Source organism: Polistes dominula, unplaced genomic scaffold, assembly GCF_049000335.1.
Source record: "Polistes dominula isolate Pdom_NZ unplaced genomic scaffold, Pdom_raw_medaka contig_32, whole genome shotgun sequence".
Lineage (NCBI taxonomy): Eukaryota > Metazoa > Arthropoda > Insecta > Hymenoptera > Vespidae > Polistes > Polistes dominula.
The window spans coordinates 1,858,086-1,876,809 of record NW_028300880.1 but is presented as its reverse complement, the minus strand read 5'-3'; the positions used below and the strand labels follow the sequence as shown (position 1 = coordinate 1,876,809).

At 29.7% G+C, this 18,724-nt stretch overlaps 1 protein-coding gene across 17 annotated transcripts in view; it reads right to left on the bottom strand.

Annotated features, from left to right (window-relative positions):
* Positions 1 to 1,028: 1,028 nt before the first annotated feature.
* The window catches only part of LOC107066729 (uncharacterized), a 70,694-nt gene continuing 52,998 nt past the window's right edge, over positions 1,029 to 18,724 (bottom strand). For all 17 annotated transcript variants that reach the window (XM_089174901.1, XM_089174927.1, XM_089174942.1 and 14 more), the window contains one exon: positions 1,029 to 10,728. In XM_089174901.1, coding sequence (XP_089031027.1) covers positions 10,714 to 10,728 — 15 coding nt within the window. In that variant the 3' untranslated portion in view covers positions 1,029 to 10,713. The remainder of the gene's footprint in view (positions 10,729 to 18,724) is intronic.

Genomic DNA, 18,724 nt, shown 5'->3' with positions numbered 1-18,724 from the left:
AAAAAAAAAAAAATTATATTTCGATTGGTTAATTTTTTTTTTTTTTTTTTTTTAGAATATTTTTATGATTCCTAGGATTACATTTTGTACGTCAATTTATTTTTAGAAATGATTTGGTTTGATTTTGAAAAACAAAACGTAGAATTAGTTTAAATAATTATTTTGTATTATATTTATGGTGTATTGGATATTAATGTTTGCATTGAATTCATTTTTACGCTTGTATAAGAAGTGCATGTTTTTTGATTAATTTTATTTTATAAAATATAATTAACTTAAATGATAACTTCGAGTAGTTTCTAATTAATATAATAATAGAACCTCTCGTTCCTTGCTTTATATATGACATTAATTTTTAATTTTATTATAAATAAATTTAATATCCGAAACTAGGAATACTTTTAATTAAAATTAAATAAATTTCTAGGATATTAAATTAATTTAGAGATCGCATAAAGAATATGATTGTAAATATTTCTATTTTTAAATGCAATGAAATTTGTTCGAAATATGAAATAATTATTAATTAAATAAAAATTAATAGTAAGCACTTACCTTTTCCTATTTTACGTAGAATTATTTTAATTATAATTATATTACAATTACAATTATAAATAATAAAATGACGAAGTTTTGTCGTGATTGTAGAATTATTAATAATTTGAAAAAAAAAAAACATTTATACACCAATTTCGTATTAAACCATTAACTATTTAATATATATATATATATTAATATTAATATTTATTTTAATATATTTATATTTAATATTACTAATTAATATATATAATAATAATTATTAATATAATTTATTTAATATATATATATATATATATATATATATATATATTAATATGTATATTTAATATTACTTTATTATTTAAAAATTATTTAAATTTACTTTATTATATAAATTAATGTATATATTAAATTATAATAATATAAGAATTGTATTAAATTTAATAAAAATAACATGAATAAAAAATAAATAGAATGGTACAAAGGATTAAAAATAATCTGACGAAATATTATTCAAGGTTGTAAATATATTTTATTATTAATTTAATAAACAATAGCTACACACCTATCGCTTGAACCTTCTTCGGCTTTATATATATCTATTTTGCCTAAGAAAGGAATGGAATAGGAAAAATATTATAGAGATTACTGAAAAAATCGTATATCACCTGACACTCTCCTCTCCTCTCCCCCCCTCACTCTTTTATTCATTTTTTTTTGGTTTTGTTTTTCATCTACTTCTTCTTCCGTTCATTTATTCGAACATTTTTAATTTTTTTTTTTTTTTTATTTGCTTCTTCTTCTTCTTCATTTTCTTCTTTACATATGTTTTATTAATTTTCTTTTTCTTCGTCTTTCCCCAAAGGTTTCATTTTGTTTTATTTCTCACGTTTAATTTTTTTTTAATTTTTATTTTTATTCCTTAGTCAGGTGTTTTTAAGTACATAACTCGAAGCATTTGTTTTAAATCGTCTCTTTAGATTCGTATCTTTCAACGATTTCACGGAGTTTCACTCGTTTTCACTTCGTATAAATAATGTCGTCCGATATCTCACACGCATCTCACGAGGACACGACGATTACACGATGATCGATCGACATTCACTTTCTCTCTCTTTCTCTCTCTCTCTCTCTCTCTCTCTTTCTTTCATATCCATACATACATAAACGTTCACACGCATTCACGCATACTCCTCTTTTGAAAGCATTCGAATTTGAGAATGTTAGATACGACGAAAGAAGATGGAGGATAAAAAAAGAACACAACCGGCTGCTATGATATTAGATTTAACTTTTTCAATCTTTTCGTAAGTTTTTTTTCTTTATGTTTTTTTTATTATTATTATTATTATTATTATTATTTTCTTTTTATTAATACCTTTTTTTTTATCTAACATTGGTTATTCTTTACCTTATTTTTCCCATTATTTTTGCTTTCATTTGGTTTGCAAGAAACAACCCGAAACAATTAAATAAATAATAAAAGATGTATTATATTTTGAGAAAGAAAAAGAACAATATAATTTTGTTTGTTTAAATATTAACAATGTCAAAAGTATAAATGTACTTTTTTTTGATTAATTTTTTTTACTTGGTGAGATAATTTTGTTTGTTTAATTACAATCCAATTACCATTGATATTTAAACATCTCATACAAAAAATTAAATTTTATCTTTAATCACATTTAATAAGAAATAATAATAATAATTAATATTACAATTAAAATAATTATAATAAATTATTATACAATAATATATAATATTATTTAATAAAATATAATATTATAATAAAAATAATTATAAATACAAAAATAATAATAATAATAATAATTATTATTATATAAGTCAGTAATAAAAAAAAAAATACAATTTCATTGAGTTTTATCAACATGCATCAAACGATTGCTGCATAAACTCATTTATACTTAAAAAAAAAAAAAAAATAAAGATAAAAAAAAGAAATAAAAATAAAGAATAAAACTAAAAAAAAAAATAAAAAAAGAATTAAGATATCATCTTGTCCAACATTAGAAATATTTGAATTTGATTCGTTCGAAGGAAGTCAAAGTTTTGACTTTATGTTCGTTCAGGTCGCCCACTTACCGAAGAGGAAGAGTCCGAAGAAGGGACGTAACAGGTGGCACATTCTCTCTTTCTCTCTCTCTCTCTCTCTCTCTCTCAACACACACAAATACATACACATACATACACGTATACACATATACAGACTCTGACTCTTCTCGTTACTACTCGACGAAGTGCGATTTCACGACGACCTACCTCAACGTCATTATTGACGTTTTCGACTTCCAACACTCGAAAATCTCAACACATATTCATTCACATATACATACATGAATATATGTATACATACACATAGATAGAGCGAGGGGTCTACGGCCTTTTCGAATCTCAACTCGATGAAATCTTTGCGTACCGTTCAACCACCACAACCAACCAATGGCCCCACCACTTCAATTTCTATCCCCACTACTTCAACTGCTACTCCCACCACCTTATTTTATCCCTTCCACTCTTTCTACTTTATCGTTCTTTCTATTTCTTTCTCTCTTTTTCTCACACACTTTCCATGATCCGACTACTAGCTCGAAATTTATCGCTCTCAAACCCGTACCAACCTGGTCTCGAAGGAATTATGTTGGATCTATTTCTCTCTCTCTCTCTCTCTCTCTTTCGCTTTGTCTCTTTCTGTCTTTATTTTTCTCTCTTCAACGATTCGACGAGTATTCCATTGGGACTTCACTTTTACTAATTGCGTGCATGTATATATGTATATATATTTCTAAATTGTACTTATCCAACATTAATTATAATATACGATTTGGATTTCGATGATCGATTATCATTCCTAGGATAAGTAAAAAATATTATTATCTCTCTCTCTCTCTCTCTCTCTCTATCTCACTTTTTCATTTTGTTTTTCTCTTTCTTTATCTCTCTCTTTATTAATTTTATTATAAATCAAATATGAATGGTATTTTATTCAATGAAGATCTCATACGGGCATTTATTTTCTACACTTTTGCAAAATTTTTGATTAATTTATTTTATACATATATATATATATATGTATTGAGTTTCTTTATTGTTAATATTTATTTTGCATATTTTTATCGATCGATTTATGTGTATGAAAATGAACGGCGAGATATGAATGTGTTAATTTAATTTTATATTATATTTATTATATTATTTGCATTTATTTATAAACGTAGGTAATATATATATATATGTATAATTATTGTATAAAATATAATAGATTAATTGAAAATATCTGATTGAATAATTTTATTTTTATATATGAATAATTAAAAATATCAGAATATTGGATAAAAGTATGTAACAAAATGTTATATCACAATAAACATTTATTTGTGAATATTTTTTACTATATAAAAAAGAATTAGCAAATAATATTAAATATACAACGTATAAACTTTCGTACGTGTAAAAGATGACAAATAATTCGAGAGAAATTTTAATTAATGAAATATTAAATCGATCCAACGATAATTTTTTTATTTCTCTTTCGTTTAGTTCGAAAAGAAGAAAAAATAAATAAATAAATAATTGATTTATTATTGAAAATAAAAAAAAAATTATAAATGGAAAAAAAAACGAACAAAACAAAACAAGACAGAGTAAGAAGAAACGAACGATCATATAAAAGAGTTGTGTGTGTGAGAGAGAGAGAGAGATAAAGGATACCATTGGGGATCGAGGATCGAGATATCGATCGTTATAGGAATATCGACAGTAGGAAATATTGCTGTGCTAGTTTGTCGAGTAAAAGCAATAAAACACGCGCTTCCGCCGGATTCGTTTGGTCGTAACGAGTAAATTAGTATTCCGTTGGTGACCAGAACCTGGAAGGGGGGTGTGACAGGAGGAGAACTGTACGAGGGACAGGACCCGATCGCTTTTCACGTGGGGCTCGTCGTTGCCAATGAGAAGATAGAGTGTTAGTAGTTATAGGGTAAAAGGTAGGTGAGATAGAACCTGGGGAAGCTAGAGATGAACCTGGGGATGTTAGTGGTGAACCAGGGGGTGGTTTATTCGTAGTTCAATGGAAAGGGCTTGGTAAGGTAGAACCTGGTGAAGCTATGGATGAACATGAGGTGAACCTGAGGGAACTTTTAGGGGGTTCCAAAGAGAAAGAGAGAAGATATTATATTTGTAGTTGAAAAGGAAGGAGAATAGGGGAATTAGAACCTGAGGAAGCTAAGGATAAACCAGGGGAGGTTAGTGGTGAACCAGGGGGTGGTTTATTCGTAGTTCAATGGAAAGGGCTAGGTAAGGTAGAACCTGGTGAAGCTATGGATGAACATGAGCTGAACCTGAGGGAACTTTTAGAGGGTTCCAGAGAGAGAGAGATAGAAGATATAATATTTGTAGTTAAAGGGGAAAGGGAATAGGTGAGGTAGAACCTGGTGAAGCTATGAGTGAACGTGAAGTAAACCTGGAGGCAGTTTTAGGGGGTTCAAAAAAGAGAGAAAGATATATATATATATACATGTGTGTATAAACGCAAGTGAGACAAAACTCTCTCATGCACCTTTCCTTTTCCTCCCTGTTCCTCTTCCTCTTTTACTGGGAATAATATTTCGCAGAGTCTCGCTATTTACCGAGCACGCTGGACGTTGAAATATTCATGAAAGCAAACTCGTCGTCGCCTTGGCGACCCTTCTATCTTTCTTTCTTTATTTCTTTCTTTCTTTTTCTGTTCTTTTTCTTTTTCTTTCTCGATGGTCCCTATTATCTACCCTGTGTTACACGCAGCGTCTGTCTCGTCTTCATTATCCTCCTACTTCACCTCTTACCCCTCTCTTACTCCTCCTACTCCTCATTCTTCACCCTCCAACCCTCTCATTTTACGAATTCTCATTTTGTTTTCTTCTTTCGTCGTAACTTCTCTTTCTTTGCACATTCTTTTTTTCACGTTCCTTCCTATTCTTTTTTTTTTCTTCTTTTCTTTTTTTTACTTATTTTTTTTTCTTCTTTTTTTCTTATTATTATTATCATCATTATTATTATTATTAATATTATTATTATTATTATTATTATTATTATTATTTCGCACGCATACGCGCATACAATTACATGCATACATTTCGTAGAATACATTGGTGTATGTTTGACATTACTCTCATACGATTCCACACACATACTCGTACGCATACTTACAGACACGTGTGCACACACATGCAAGCTCGTAAGCTGATAATATGTACGCAATTTTTCTTTTGAGCCATTCCATTTGGGGTTGACTTTTTTTTTTTGTTCTTTCTTACAGTTTTTTTTTGTGGTTTATATGAAACTCGATCAATGGATCACACGCAAGGTCTCTCGTTTATTAATTAACATTAATTCGAGATTACTTCATTCGAAATTTGTTTCTTTACAATCATCTTCAATCATATCCGAAATTTTATTCGAGAGTTGTATAGCTTTTTAAAAATCAAGTTGAAAGTGTATATGTGTGTCAAAATTAGAAGGTTGGTTTGTAAGAAGGGATGAATAAGTTAGGATGTAAGATTTTACGAGACAAAATTCATCTTTGATCATATTTGAAATTAGATAGTATTCAATTCTTATAGTTGTTTTTGATAATAATTTTTACAAAATTTGTAAATATAAATCCTAGTATGAAGTTGAATGTGTATAGGTGTGTTAAAAGAAAGGAAGGGATGAATGGATTTTGTAGGATGGGATGGATCAGTTTTAAATGTGGGATTCAACGAGCCACCAGTTAAGCGGATATTTATGCACGTTTATTGTATTTTGTAGCACACTAGTTTCTCTATCGTTCTCTCTCTCTCTCGTTCTCTCTCTCTCGTTTTCTCTCGATATTTTACGATCGGTGAGCTCGTTGGGAAAACCGAAGTAGATAGCGTACTCTTTCGCGCAACGTCGCGTATATTTGCGGATTTGTTTATCGTTGTTTCGCAGCGTTCGTACGTACACTCGACCTATAGCATTCAATCCTCCACCCCCCACTCCCGTCATTTCCTCTGTGCCATCCCCACTCCTCACCATCGCTACCGCCATTGCCCCTTTATCCCCCGAAAACTATATTTTCTGATAACGTTTCTGTAAAAGTAATAAAAAAAAAAAAAAAAAATAAACAAAAATGTTAAAGAAAAAATATATAATATATATGTGTGTATGTATTATATATAAAAAATATTTCGATGATTATTTATAAAGCATTTTAATCGACACGCTTGATCAACCATTGCGTTGCTCGTTCACTGAGATATTACAAACATTGATATTTGCCCTTTTATACGGTTCGTAGGTTACCGTTAACGAATTTATTAGCAATTAGCTTGATTCGTAAAAGCATGTTTATTTGTATGTGAATTACTAAAAAAAGACGAAAAAAAAAATAATAAAATGAAAAGGAAAAAAAAAGAAATTAAAATTCACGCACGAGTTAAAAATATATTTCTCTGTTAATAACGTTTTAAACAGATCGATTATCGCACGAGTTTGAACGAGGATAGAAAATTTATAACACTTCGTATGGTTTAATTTTTTATAAATTAAAAATCTCGAGGAAAATTGATAGCAATTACGTTTGTATATTTTTAATCTTTTAGAAACATAATTTGTGATTATTCTCGTTAATTTGTTTAGATAAATTATTATTTGAATAATATTTAGATTTTATTGGAAATTAAATGAACTCGTAAATATATAAACTTGTCGTATAATTAACATTAATCACGTGTAAAATATATAACGAATTAGATTGAAACGATTGAACTGTAACAATTTGATTTTCTAAATATAATTCTTCAACAACAATACAATATTTAGCAAATTAAACAATTATTTTACAAACTAATTCAATTTAAATGATGAATATTACGTAAAACTGATAATATATTTAGGAACAATATTGTTTTGCTTAAACTTTGAACAAATTGAATCAAAAAACAATCGAATTATGAACCTAACCTCAAATTGGTATTTCATAGTTTGTTAAAATAAAGTTTTAGGTTAAGTATTGCACAACCAATTATATAAAATATTACGTAGAATCGATATATTTAAATACATCAAATCAAAAAACAATCGAATTATGAACCTAACCTCAAATGGGCATTTTATAGCTAGTGAGAATAGAGTTTTAGGTTAAGTATGTATCGCATCAATTATATCCAATATTCTGTTGAAAATGACCGGTGAACGACGGGGTAGAAGAAAGGAGGAATTCAATCTCTGACCGTGCGATTCACGACTCCGGCCGATTGTCGGATACGCGCGTAATTAGCGTGTCCACTCGCTCGACGATTAGGCGTCCTGTCCGGGTTGGTAATTAACGCTGGGCATCGTTAGCGCGTTAGTCTCGTTAACCACCGCGACCGTCGTTCGCGAGAACGTTGGAAATACCGTTGACGGGGTGGGGGCTTGGAAATACTAGGGGTAGTACAAGGGGGTAGGTACGGGGGAAAATGGCGGTTTTAGGGTTACGGTGGTATGGCGAAATTATACGATGTTTAACACACCCATACATTAACATATATATATATATGTTTTACCGTGAAATTGGAAAATGTCAAGGTTCACATAGTGAATATTAATACATACTAAATACTTAGGTGTAATATTTGATTTTATTCTTATATATTAATATTTCGAACCATGTGAATCTTAACATTCTCCAATTTAGGTCTTTAACGGTAACACATATGTATGTGTATATATGTATATGTGGTTTCAATTATGTTCACTCGTATGCGTTTGAATATTTGTATGGATTTCTATGTTAAATTGTACTCATATATATGTGTGTGTATATGCATGTGTACCTTTATGTGCTTTTTGAATGTAGGTAGAAAATTAAAAAAAAAGAAGAATTGAGACAATAGAAAAAGAGAAAGAGAAAGAGAAAGAGAAAGAGAAAGAGAAAGAGAGAGAAATAGATTTGATGGAAGACGATGAACGAAGCAAGGTTCGAAAGTAATAATCAAGAATCGAGCTTTGACCTCGGTGATGCAGTTGATGCATAGGAAAGCCGATTGAAAGGATCCTTTGAAAACGATAGAACTTAATTAAAAATCTCGTGGCGAGAGAGGAGACTCGGGGCTAGGACCTGGGACACGTAAATCCTGAAAAGGGGGAATTTTTCTTCAATCGATCGTTCGATCGATCGATAAAGATCGATCCATCGATCGATTTCGATTTCATCGCTTTTGTCGTATTTCTATGTGTGTGTGTGTGTGTTTTTGTCCTTTTCTTTTCTTCCCTTTCGTTTGACTTAGCTGTTCAACACCAACGTTATTTTCCACTCATCGCCTTTTCATTTTCTCTCTCTTTCCCCCCAACCTTCTCTCCTCTCTCTATTTCTTTCTTTCCTTTCTTTTATTTGATAACGGGGGTTGGGTGCAGCTGGAGGTTTTTTTTTTATAATCCGAGAGAGAGAGAGAGAGAGAGAAAGAGAAAGACTGACGAGTTTCAAATGAATTTCTTTCGTTAGAAAATTCAATACACTCGGTTATGTGTGTATGTGTGTGCGAGTTATTCAACTAATTGTAAAATGTAACGATAAAAGATAAGACCATTTAAAATACTCTCGACAATATCTGTTACACGACGATGGATAAATCAGCTGTCTCGAAGAAAAGCATGCCTTGTGAAAACGGACTGCATAGAGTCGAGTTTGAGTACTAAGTTTCACGCTAATTCCTTCCTAACACGCTAAGACGCGTGCCTGCCAATTGGAGAATTCCGAGATGTATGTATCCAAACCCTTTCTATACATATATACTAACAAAACCTTACTTCTTCAATTCCTACATTATACCCCAACCTCCAACCTCCAACCCCTAACCCCTTCTTGATTCAACTACATTTCAAACTAACCTTCTTCTTGGTAATGAAACTATTCGTGCACGATAAGTTTATCGCCATGAGTATACACACAAAGAAACGATTAATGACTTTTTACGATTTTATTGACGTCAAGTTTTGTGTTGGTTTTTTTATTTTTTTTATTTCATTATATTTATTTTTAATTGAGTTGTGTTTCATTTTTGGGAAAGAATTTATTCGATCAGTATTTTATATATATATATATATATATTCATTTTGTGATAATTATTTGTTAATATTTTTCTTCGATATTTTGTTCTCGAATTGTAATTAATAATTGGTTTGAGATTATACGTTTGTTTTTCATTTGAAATCGGTCAATATTTATTATTGATGTTGGTTTGTTTAATTATTTCATATTGATACAGTATTAATAATGATATTTTGTTCTATAATTATTGACCATTTGATTTTAATACTTAAACTATTTAGAATTATATTAAAGCGTTTTTTATTTTTTTTATTTAGTATATTAATTCAAATTAATAATTACAGCATTTTTAGGTTAAGTTTATATATAAGTTTGAAACAAAAGTGTTGATATAAATAAATAATAAATTTTAATTTTAGAAAACAATATTAAGGATCATCAAATAGTCAAACTAACTTTGTTATAACTTATTTGTGATAATTTCAGTATTAAAATACTTCATTTGTTATATGTTCATATTTGATTATAAATACTGATCAATTATATTTTAAAAAATACTGACCCAATAAACGTCAATCCATTTTTGTTTATTATTTTATTTTTTTTTATTGTTCGAAAAAAGGCTTACTCTTAGATCTTTTACAAACAACCGAGAGATCATCATCATCATCATCATCATCATTAAATATTTACAGTAACGATGAGATTTTGTTTTACTTTGGTCTCGCGACAAGGAAAATATTTTAATACAAATATTTATTAACTTAGGACGTGAAACAGCAACCGATTCTATTTGTTTTTTATTTCCTTTCATGGAATACGACAATTTTCCATGTGGTGTTGAAAATTCACCAATTTCCCTTTTACCGCATAACGTGTCCTTTTATTCCGTACTTTCACCAGTTGCAGATAGTCCATTTCATGAATAGTCCTCTCGATCATCGTCACTAATCGGCCAACAATAGGATTTTCTAACGCATCATCGACTCGTTCATGCTTATCCAATGTCGTTCCCATTAACCTCGTTTCTATTCCTGTTGATGTCGTTGTAACAGTTACAGTTGCAGTTGCAGTTACTGTTGCTGTTGCTTTTGCTCAGCTGGCGTGTTGCTGGCTCCCCAGAGAACAATAGATCCTGCCGGCTAGGTCGCTAGACTCTGAAACAGACAATGACAACAACAATGATTCCATGTTCGTTACTCAACTATGATAGGACAACTGCAAGAGATTCGTTAAAAACATTTTTAAACACTTAACCTGCTAAAAATGTCATTTTGTTGTTCACTTCTATCTCCTATCTTTTTTTTTATTTAACCATGTATCTATCTATCTAATCTATCTATCTATTTGGGGTTGGTCCTCTTACTCTTTTTTATTTTTGTTTTAGGGGATGCTCCAGTTCGAGTTCGGTGACACTACTCGGTGCAGGATTCGTTAAAAACGCTTAACCTGCTGAAAATGCGATTTCCAGCTTTCATCTTTCCCATTTTTCTTCATCCCCCATCTATCTATCTATCTATCTATCTATCTATCTATCTATCTATCTATCTATCTATCTATCTATCTATCTATCTATCTAGCTAGCTAGCTAGCTAGCTACCTATCTATCCATCTATCTGACTATCTGTTCTAACCCGAGCTTCAGTTCAGTTCATTTTTGTCTTTGCCTTTTGGTTTTTTTTTTTAAATCGCGATTTTCGAGCTCATTCGACGACGGGTCTATTGTCCGAGGATTAGAAAAAGAAAAAAAAAGAGCATGAGAAGTATCTCCCGTGAGAAATAGAAACGGTGGGGACAATGAGAAGGGGGTTGGGGTGAAGAGGGAAAACGGTTACTGATTCTCTTCTCTCAACAATGTCTCTTAACGAGGCACAGTTTGGATTTCCTAGATTTTCTCCGATTTACCATCACCATCACCATCAACCATCACCATCACCTTATTCGAGTTCGAATTCGCTCAAACGTGAAAATGAATTTTATGAATCGAAACCGTTTAGTTGTTCACCTTGAACTCACTCGTGTTTCTTTTGTTTAAATATTATTTAAACAATTTAGTAATCCAATCTTTTTTTTTTTTGAATTAACCAGTTAACTGTGATTGACGAGTATACTCGTCATGGCTCGATTCCCGCGACACAAAACGCTCTCAAATGAGGGCGCCACAGTTAACTGGTTCAATCAATTCAATCTCATGATTTAATAAATAATTAAATGTATATATAAATTTTTTTTTAATGACAAAAACATTAGCATCCATTTTGTAAATAATTATTTTATTTAAAAATAAATAAAAATGGGAGATATAAATTATTGAATGAAAATCACATTATGAAAAATCAATCTACACATGATTAGAGTAGTTTGTACGTTGTCTTAAAAACTAATCTATAATGAAAGAAGTAAAATAATTTGAAATGAAGAAATATATTTATAACGGGTGTACAATATTTTATCTGGAGATCATTTTTTACGAGTAATACGGTATTTATACCCATTCCACCATCATGAGGAGTGGGTGGAACCCACTTTCGTCAGATATAGTTTTCTTCGTATCCTTTCTCTTATAAGCGCAATAACTTCCGTTTTCTCTTCTCTTAAAACTCGAAGAATAGAAGAAGAATATGAAGACGAATAAGAAGAAGAAGAAGAAGTGCCGAGAATAAACCGCAAATAGACTAGACGATGAAACTTCACATAACTTTGCTGTACTATAAGAGAAAATCTTTCAATCTATTGTCTTCTTTCATAACCCCTCTTCACACATATACATGCACACACATATACAGTAACTTATACATACATACATATACATGTAGTAACAGAATACATGTACAGACGTATATTCTTTTATTTCTTTCTTAATGTTATCGGTTGTTTAGGAAACAAAATCTTTGGAAAACGATTTATTGTTAGTTGGAATCTTTAAATCAGTAGATAGGATGAAAACGTCCTTTAACGAGTACAAACTTGGTTGTCACGAGCTCGTTACTATCTCCCATGTTGCTCGTTATCTCTATCCTTCTTTCTACCAATATATATATATACTTTATATACATTCCAATATATAGAAAACTCCAATATACAAGATGACCCTGTAACTGATGGTACTAGCGATCAAAAGTTAATTCTATAATACATGAAAAAACTAATTTAAAAATTTATAATCAAATTTGTTAATATAATTACATGTTTTTGAGGAAAAATAAATTTAACAATTTGTCCAGTACACGTGTACTCAACAAACTATTGAAATTAAAAAGTTTGTATAATAAATATAAGAATAAAATTGACACTAGATGTATAGTCATACAGGTTAGGTTTGCTGACATACTAATCAAGTCTATTTATAATGTATAAATTGTCTATGATTAAAAAGTAAAATGATCGTGAGATTTGAAGTGAGGTTAGGTATCGATAAACATGATTAATGAATTACTTTCCGAATAACTTAATATATCTACACACTCAGATAACTAAGTACATATATATGTACATTCTTAAATATATTTTATACAAAAATATTCTAAATGCATATGCATAACCTATAAATATATATATCCCAATTGTACGAATGCAATACATGCAATAACATCAACAGTTATTTCTTTCATATATATATTAATATATTTAGATAACTGTAGTAGTATATATATATATATATATATATAGCAATAGTTATAAAAATTTGCAATAACCGATCGAAATAGGCGCGATCACCGATATTGCTATCGGTTCGTTCCACATCGTAGAATATTAACGAGCAAATCGTGTTCTCTTGTAGCTACACTTTCTCTCTCTCTCTCTTTCTCTCTCTTATATTCTCTCTCTCTCTCTATCTATCTATCTATCTATCTATGTATCTATCTATTTATCTATCTATCTCTCTCTATTCTCGTTGTAGCCCTTTCCATTCTCAATTCACCCAGTCTAGCGCCCATTTGCCAATTTGGTCGGTTCAACAACGCGTACCAAAGTTCTATCCGAGACTGTACGCAATCAGCTGCTAATTGGGAAATGATTGGAGGCGCCTATACCGATAGTATCGTAGTACTCTGACTACTACTAAGCTCAATTCTATGCTATAAATACCTTCATAAATGTCAAAGTTAACGAGCATGAAATTATCACATTTTATCATATCGTTCATCTACATATATTTATATCTATTTTTTTTTAATTTATATATCTATATATATTAAAATGTAGATTTCGTTTGTTCCTAACCTCTAATCTTCAAAAGTGCAATACTTTACCGATTGTCTTGAAATTTTGACACTTAGTTGCATTCGTATACAGCTAGGTTTTTATTACATTAATTTATTTATAATATAATTGTTTATATTGTTGTAGATTTCAGTAAATTCTCGGAACATTTGAGATTTTGTAAATATGTTCAAGCAGAACATTTGAACTTATTGAAGGGGTATAGGGGAAGGGGAAGTAGAGAGTAGGAAGATGATGATTTGGGGTTGGGGGAATTGTGGGATCTCTGGGGAAATTTTGGAGAACTACAGATGACCCCCAGGGAATTAGTGGGGAATCCCAATGGTACTGGAAGAGTCAGTGAAGAGGTGGACGGAAGTGATAGGGGAAGATACATTGATGTCGTAGACGTAAGTGGTGGGGAATTGGTCAGTGAAGGAGTGGGAAAGGAATTATTGAAGAGGTGGGGATATTATCAGTGAAGAGAGTGTACAAATAAAATGAATGAATGAATAATTGTTCATACTTAAAGTATACTTCATTTTGATAGAGTTATATATTTTTTGTTATTTAATTGTTGTTCATAAAAATTTATTTTTGTAAATTAGATCAAATCTCGTTACTTGTCCTTGACAAATTATATATATATATATATATATATATATATATATATATATATATATATATATATATATATATAATAAAAATATATTTAGGTATAGAATATTTTTGTATTTCATGAAAATAATTGTACTACGTAATCGTGTGTTTGTATAAATAAAAATTTAATTAAAAAACAGGCAAAAGAATAAAAACAAGAGAAGTAAAATGGTGGAAGGATGATAGTTGTTAATAAATCAGTAACCGGTAGTAAGTATTACAACGAATTTGCTTTGTTCTCGTTGTGTTGTTCGCGTGTGTGGTGCTTTCACGTAATTTATTTGATGTATTACTTTGGATCTGGATGATACACGGTTTACAAGTTATCCGAAAGAGCAGATTAAGGTCAGTAAACGCGGTTGACTACGTTCTCTCTCTCACTCTCACTATCTCACTCTCGTTTCTGTGACTTTGTAATCGTATGTAAAATGGATTCGCTAATGAGAAAACTTTTCAATGTGAAAATTCTGCTATTTAGTGATATATATATATACATGCTAACATTCCTGTGCTACCTCAATTCAATCTGTTTTTTTTTTTATACGAGAAATAAAAGAAAAAGAAGAATGCAATTCAAGATAAAGAAAGAAAGAAAGTAAAAAAAGAAAAGAAAAAAAAAAGAAAAGAATTAATCTAACAAGACTTCCACTTATCAGCAACAAACTGATTGAAATGATTTTCTTTTTTTTCTTCTTTATTTAAATAATTAATTTATAATTAAGAAAAATCACACACACAGGAAACAGAACCTTTTCAAAAACCTTGAATATTTAAAATAATTATTAAATTAATTTTATCTTTTTGATATGACGAATAAACAAAAGAAAATCAAAAGATAAATTCATTGAACTATTTTATTTGGTTTATAAATCAATCTCAAGTTTATTTACGTTTAAGTAAAAGAGATTTGTATTATATTAAATTGATCTACAAAGAAAAGAAAAAGAGAGAAAAAGAATAAAAATGAGTCCGGAAGCAGGTTCAATCATTTCGATTACGGTGTATAACAGAACGGAACGTAACGGAACGGAACGGAACGAACGAGTTAACCTTTTATGAATATCCAAGGGAAGAAATTCACGAGATTGTGTCAAACGGAATAATTCCCAGGATATAACAAAATAATCGTCCTCCGATTCGAACGAACGATCTCAAACCACTCCCGCACCCTTCCTACTTTCCAATCCTCTCGAACCCACCTACCCCCACTTCTCTTTCTCTCTTTACTACTCGCAATTGCACTAGTAGTAGTAGTAGTAGTATTATTATGTTTATATGCGGTATATGCGCAACTACGGGTTTGGAATAATCGATGATGGAAACTGCAAACTGCGATGTAAATACTCGGAAGCTTTAATCCATCGATTTAACTTTAAGTAAAACCGTACTCTTTGATTTAGTAGTAGTAGTAGTAGTAGTAGTAGTATTGCAATTGTGGTAGTAATAGTAATATCAAATACTATCGTACGTTTCTTTGTTATTCGATTTAAAGATCCCCCATGGATAAACACACCATATGACATACTAACATGAAGATAGAAGGAAAAGATGATACGAGTATTTGTTATGTATATGTGTATGTGTGTGTTTATGTATTGTATAGGTTTATGTGTATGTGTATGTGTACTATATAACTGGTTCTGAAATATTTACTGGTACTAAGCAAAGGACTGTAAGCGTTTGATGATAAACTGGGTTGGTTGCTTTTATCTTTCTCTTTTTATCTTTCCATCTCACTCACTCTTTCTCTCTCTGTCTTTCTCTCTCTCTCTCTCTCTCTCTCTCTCTCTCTCATTTTCCCTTTTATATATGAAAAAGGGAAAGATTATTAATAATTCATGATATGGTTTTTATTTTTTCTTTGACTTTCGCAAAAATTCAATAAATAGTCGATAAAATGAGATGAGATAATTTAATCTATTAGTTGTTTTTTAAAACTAAAGGGAAAATATTTATTTGATTGTTTCTAAAAAAAAAAAAAAAACATGTAAATAAATAAATCAAAATAATTATTTTTGTAATGTTCATTATATTTTATTTGCCAAGAGTAAAATGAAGCATTTTTTTGAAGTATTTTTTATTGATATTAGTTAATATTTTAGCAAAAAGCTTTTGAGCAAACGTGATCGTAAAAAAATAGGTATAAAAAGGTTGCAAAGTTTGTCTTTGGATTCTCTTGAAAAAAAGGAAAATACAAATGAAAGAAAAAAATGGCAAAAAGTGTATTTTAATTAATATAGAGAAGAAGGTAAATGAATATTGAAAAATAGATTCCTATATTTTTACAATAAAAACAAAAGTATAATGCTAGATTATAAGTTTAGAATAATTTTCAAATTGATATATTATAAAAGTTTAATGTAGTGCTATTAATAAAAAAAAACAAAAATTTGTTGAGTACTTTAAAAAATTATGTCTTAAAAAATGTATTTATATTTTTAAAAATAAATTGTAATAAAAAGTTTTGTATTTTTTGTCGAGGGTTAAAACCTTTCAAACCAACCTTTTACGCGGATACATTAATAACAAACATTTCATTAGCGTTGTGATGGAAACAAAAATGATTAATATTTAATTATATCCATTAGAGGTAAAATAAAAACAAAATAATTTATATATATATATATTTAATAACTACACACTTACATTATAGATATATTATATATTGTAAATTATATATAATTATTATTAGAATTTTTAATAAAATAAAAAAAAGATTAACTTCTTACACAAATACAAATACACACAATATATATATATATATATATATATATATATATATATATATATATAAATTACGTGTCACGTTGTTTGTCCGCAATGAACTCCTAAACTACTAAACCAATTTTAATAAAATTTTCCACACTGTGTGCAATTTCATTCAACTTGAAAGATAAGATAGTTTATATTTCAATTTATAATCGCAATATTATTTTATTGCGTATTATTTATTTATTAACAAAGAGTCATGATTATCGCTGTTAGTTCGATAAGATTCTAACAGATGGCGGTATAAGGTAATTCGTTGACTTAAAGACGTGTGTATGGGACTGATTGTGAGCCACAGTAGCGCGTGGAGAGGCACCCATAGTATATACTATATATTGTATATTATATGTTGTATATTATATATATATATATTTATTATTAGAATTTTTAATGAAATAAAAGAAAGATTAACTTCTTACACAAATACAACACACAAAACACACACAGACACATACATACATGTATGTATACTTTCGTAAAAGTAAAGTAACACGTGTTTTCGTTTCGTATAAGTTTCGAATAGATAAAGTCGTATGTATGTATGTACGTATGTATGTACGTATCTAAAATTTGCCTCTCATCTCATGAATACGTTATTCTCGAATGTCTCTTTCTCTCTTTCTCTTTCTCTCTTTTTTTTATTGAAGTGAACACTTCTTTAGAATGGGAGTGATCTGAAAAGTAAATAAACGGAAACGGAGCTATGTAACGAAGCTATGAAACGGTTGCCATACTAAATAATGAGAGAAAAAGAGACAAACATAGGATTAAAACTGCGAGGGAATGAGACGGAATATAGCTGTACAGTTTTTCCTATTCTCGGTCTCCTCTTTATGCTATGCTTCGTAGTTATCGCTTCTGGTTGTATATGTGTGTGTTTGTGTGCGACTGCATACTACAAAGAGTGGACACATATTATTTCGATACTAAACCTGATTGTCGGTAGGAGCGATAGAAGGGTAGAAGAATAAACAGAGATAAGCACGTAGGTATGCGACATAAGAATAAGGTCCCAACGAACCGACGGTCTAAATAAAGAAAGAAGGTGCGTGGTCTGTTTTTTTTACGAAACGTGTCATTTCTTTTCTATTTAAAAAAGGTTTCTATTTTATTGAAAAATTAATATTAAATTATTTATTTCGCAAATATTATTCTTATTAATGATTATGAAATATATAGATTAAAATAATTGTATTGTCTGCAATATTTTACAAAAAAAAAAAAAAATTGATTATAAGATACATGAGAGAAAAAGAATTAGACAACATTGTAGAATATTTTTTTTATAAATATCCAAAGACATGTTTTTTAATTATAGTGTTTGCGTATTTAGGAAATTTATACTAATTTTTCAATAAAATAGAAAAGTTTGTAAATACAAGAAACTTGATTACGAGGCTTTTTAACGAGGCTTGTTTACGAGACTCTTCTACGAGGCCTAATTAAACACACCCTACGGACTTATCGGAAAGACCCTACGGACTTATCGGAAAAAACCTCACTACTTTTCGGAAAAAACCT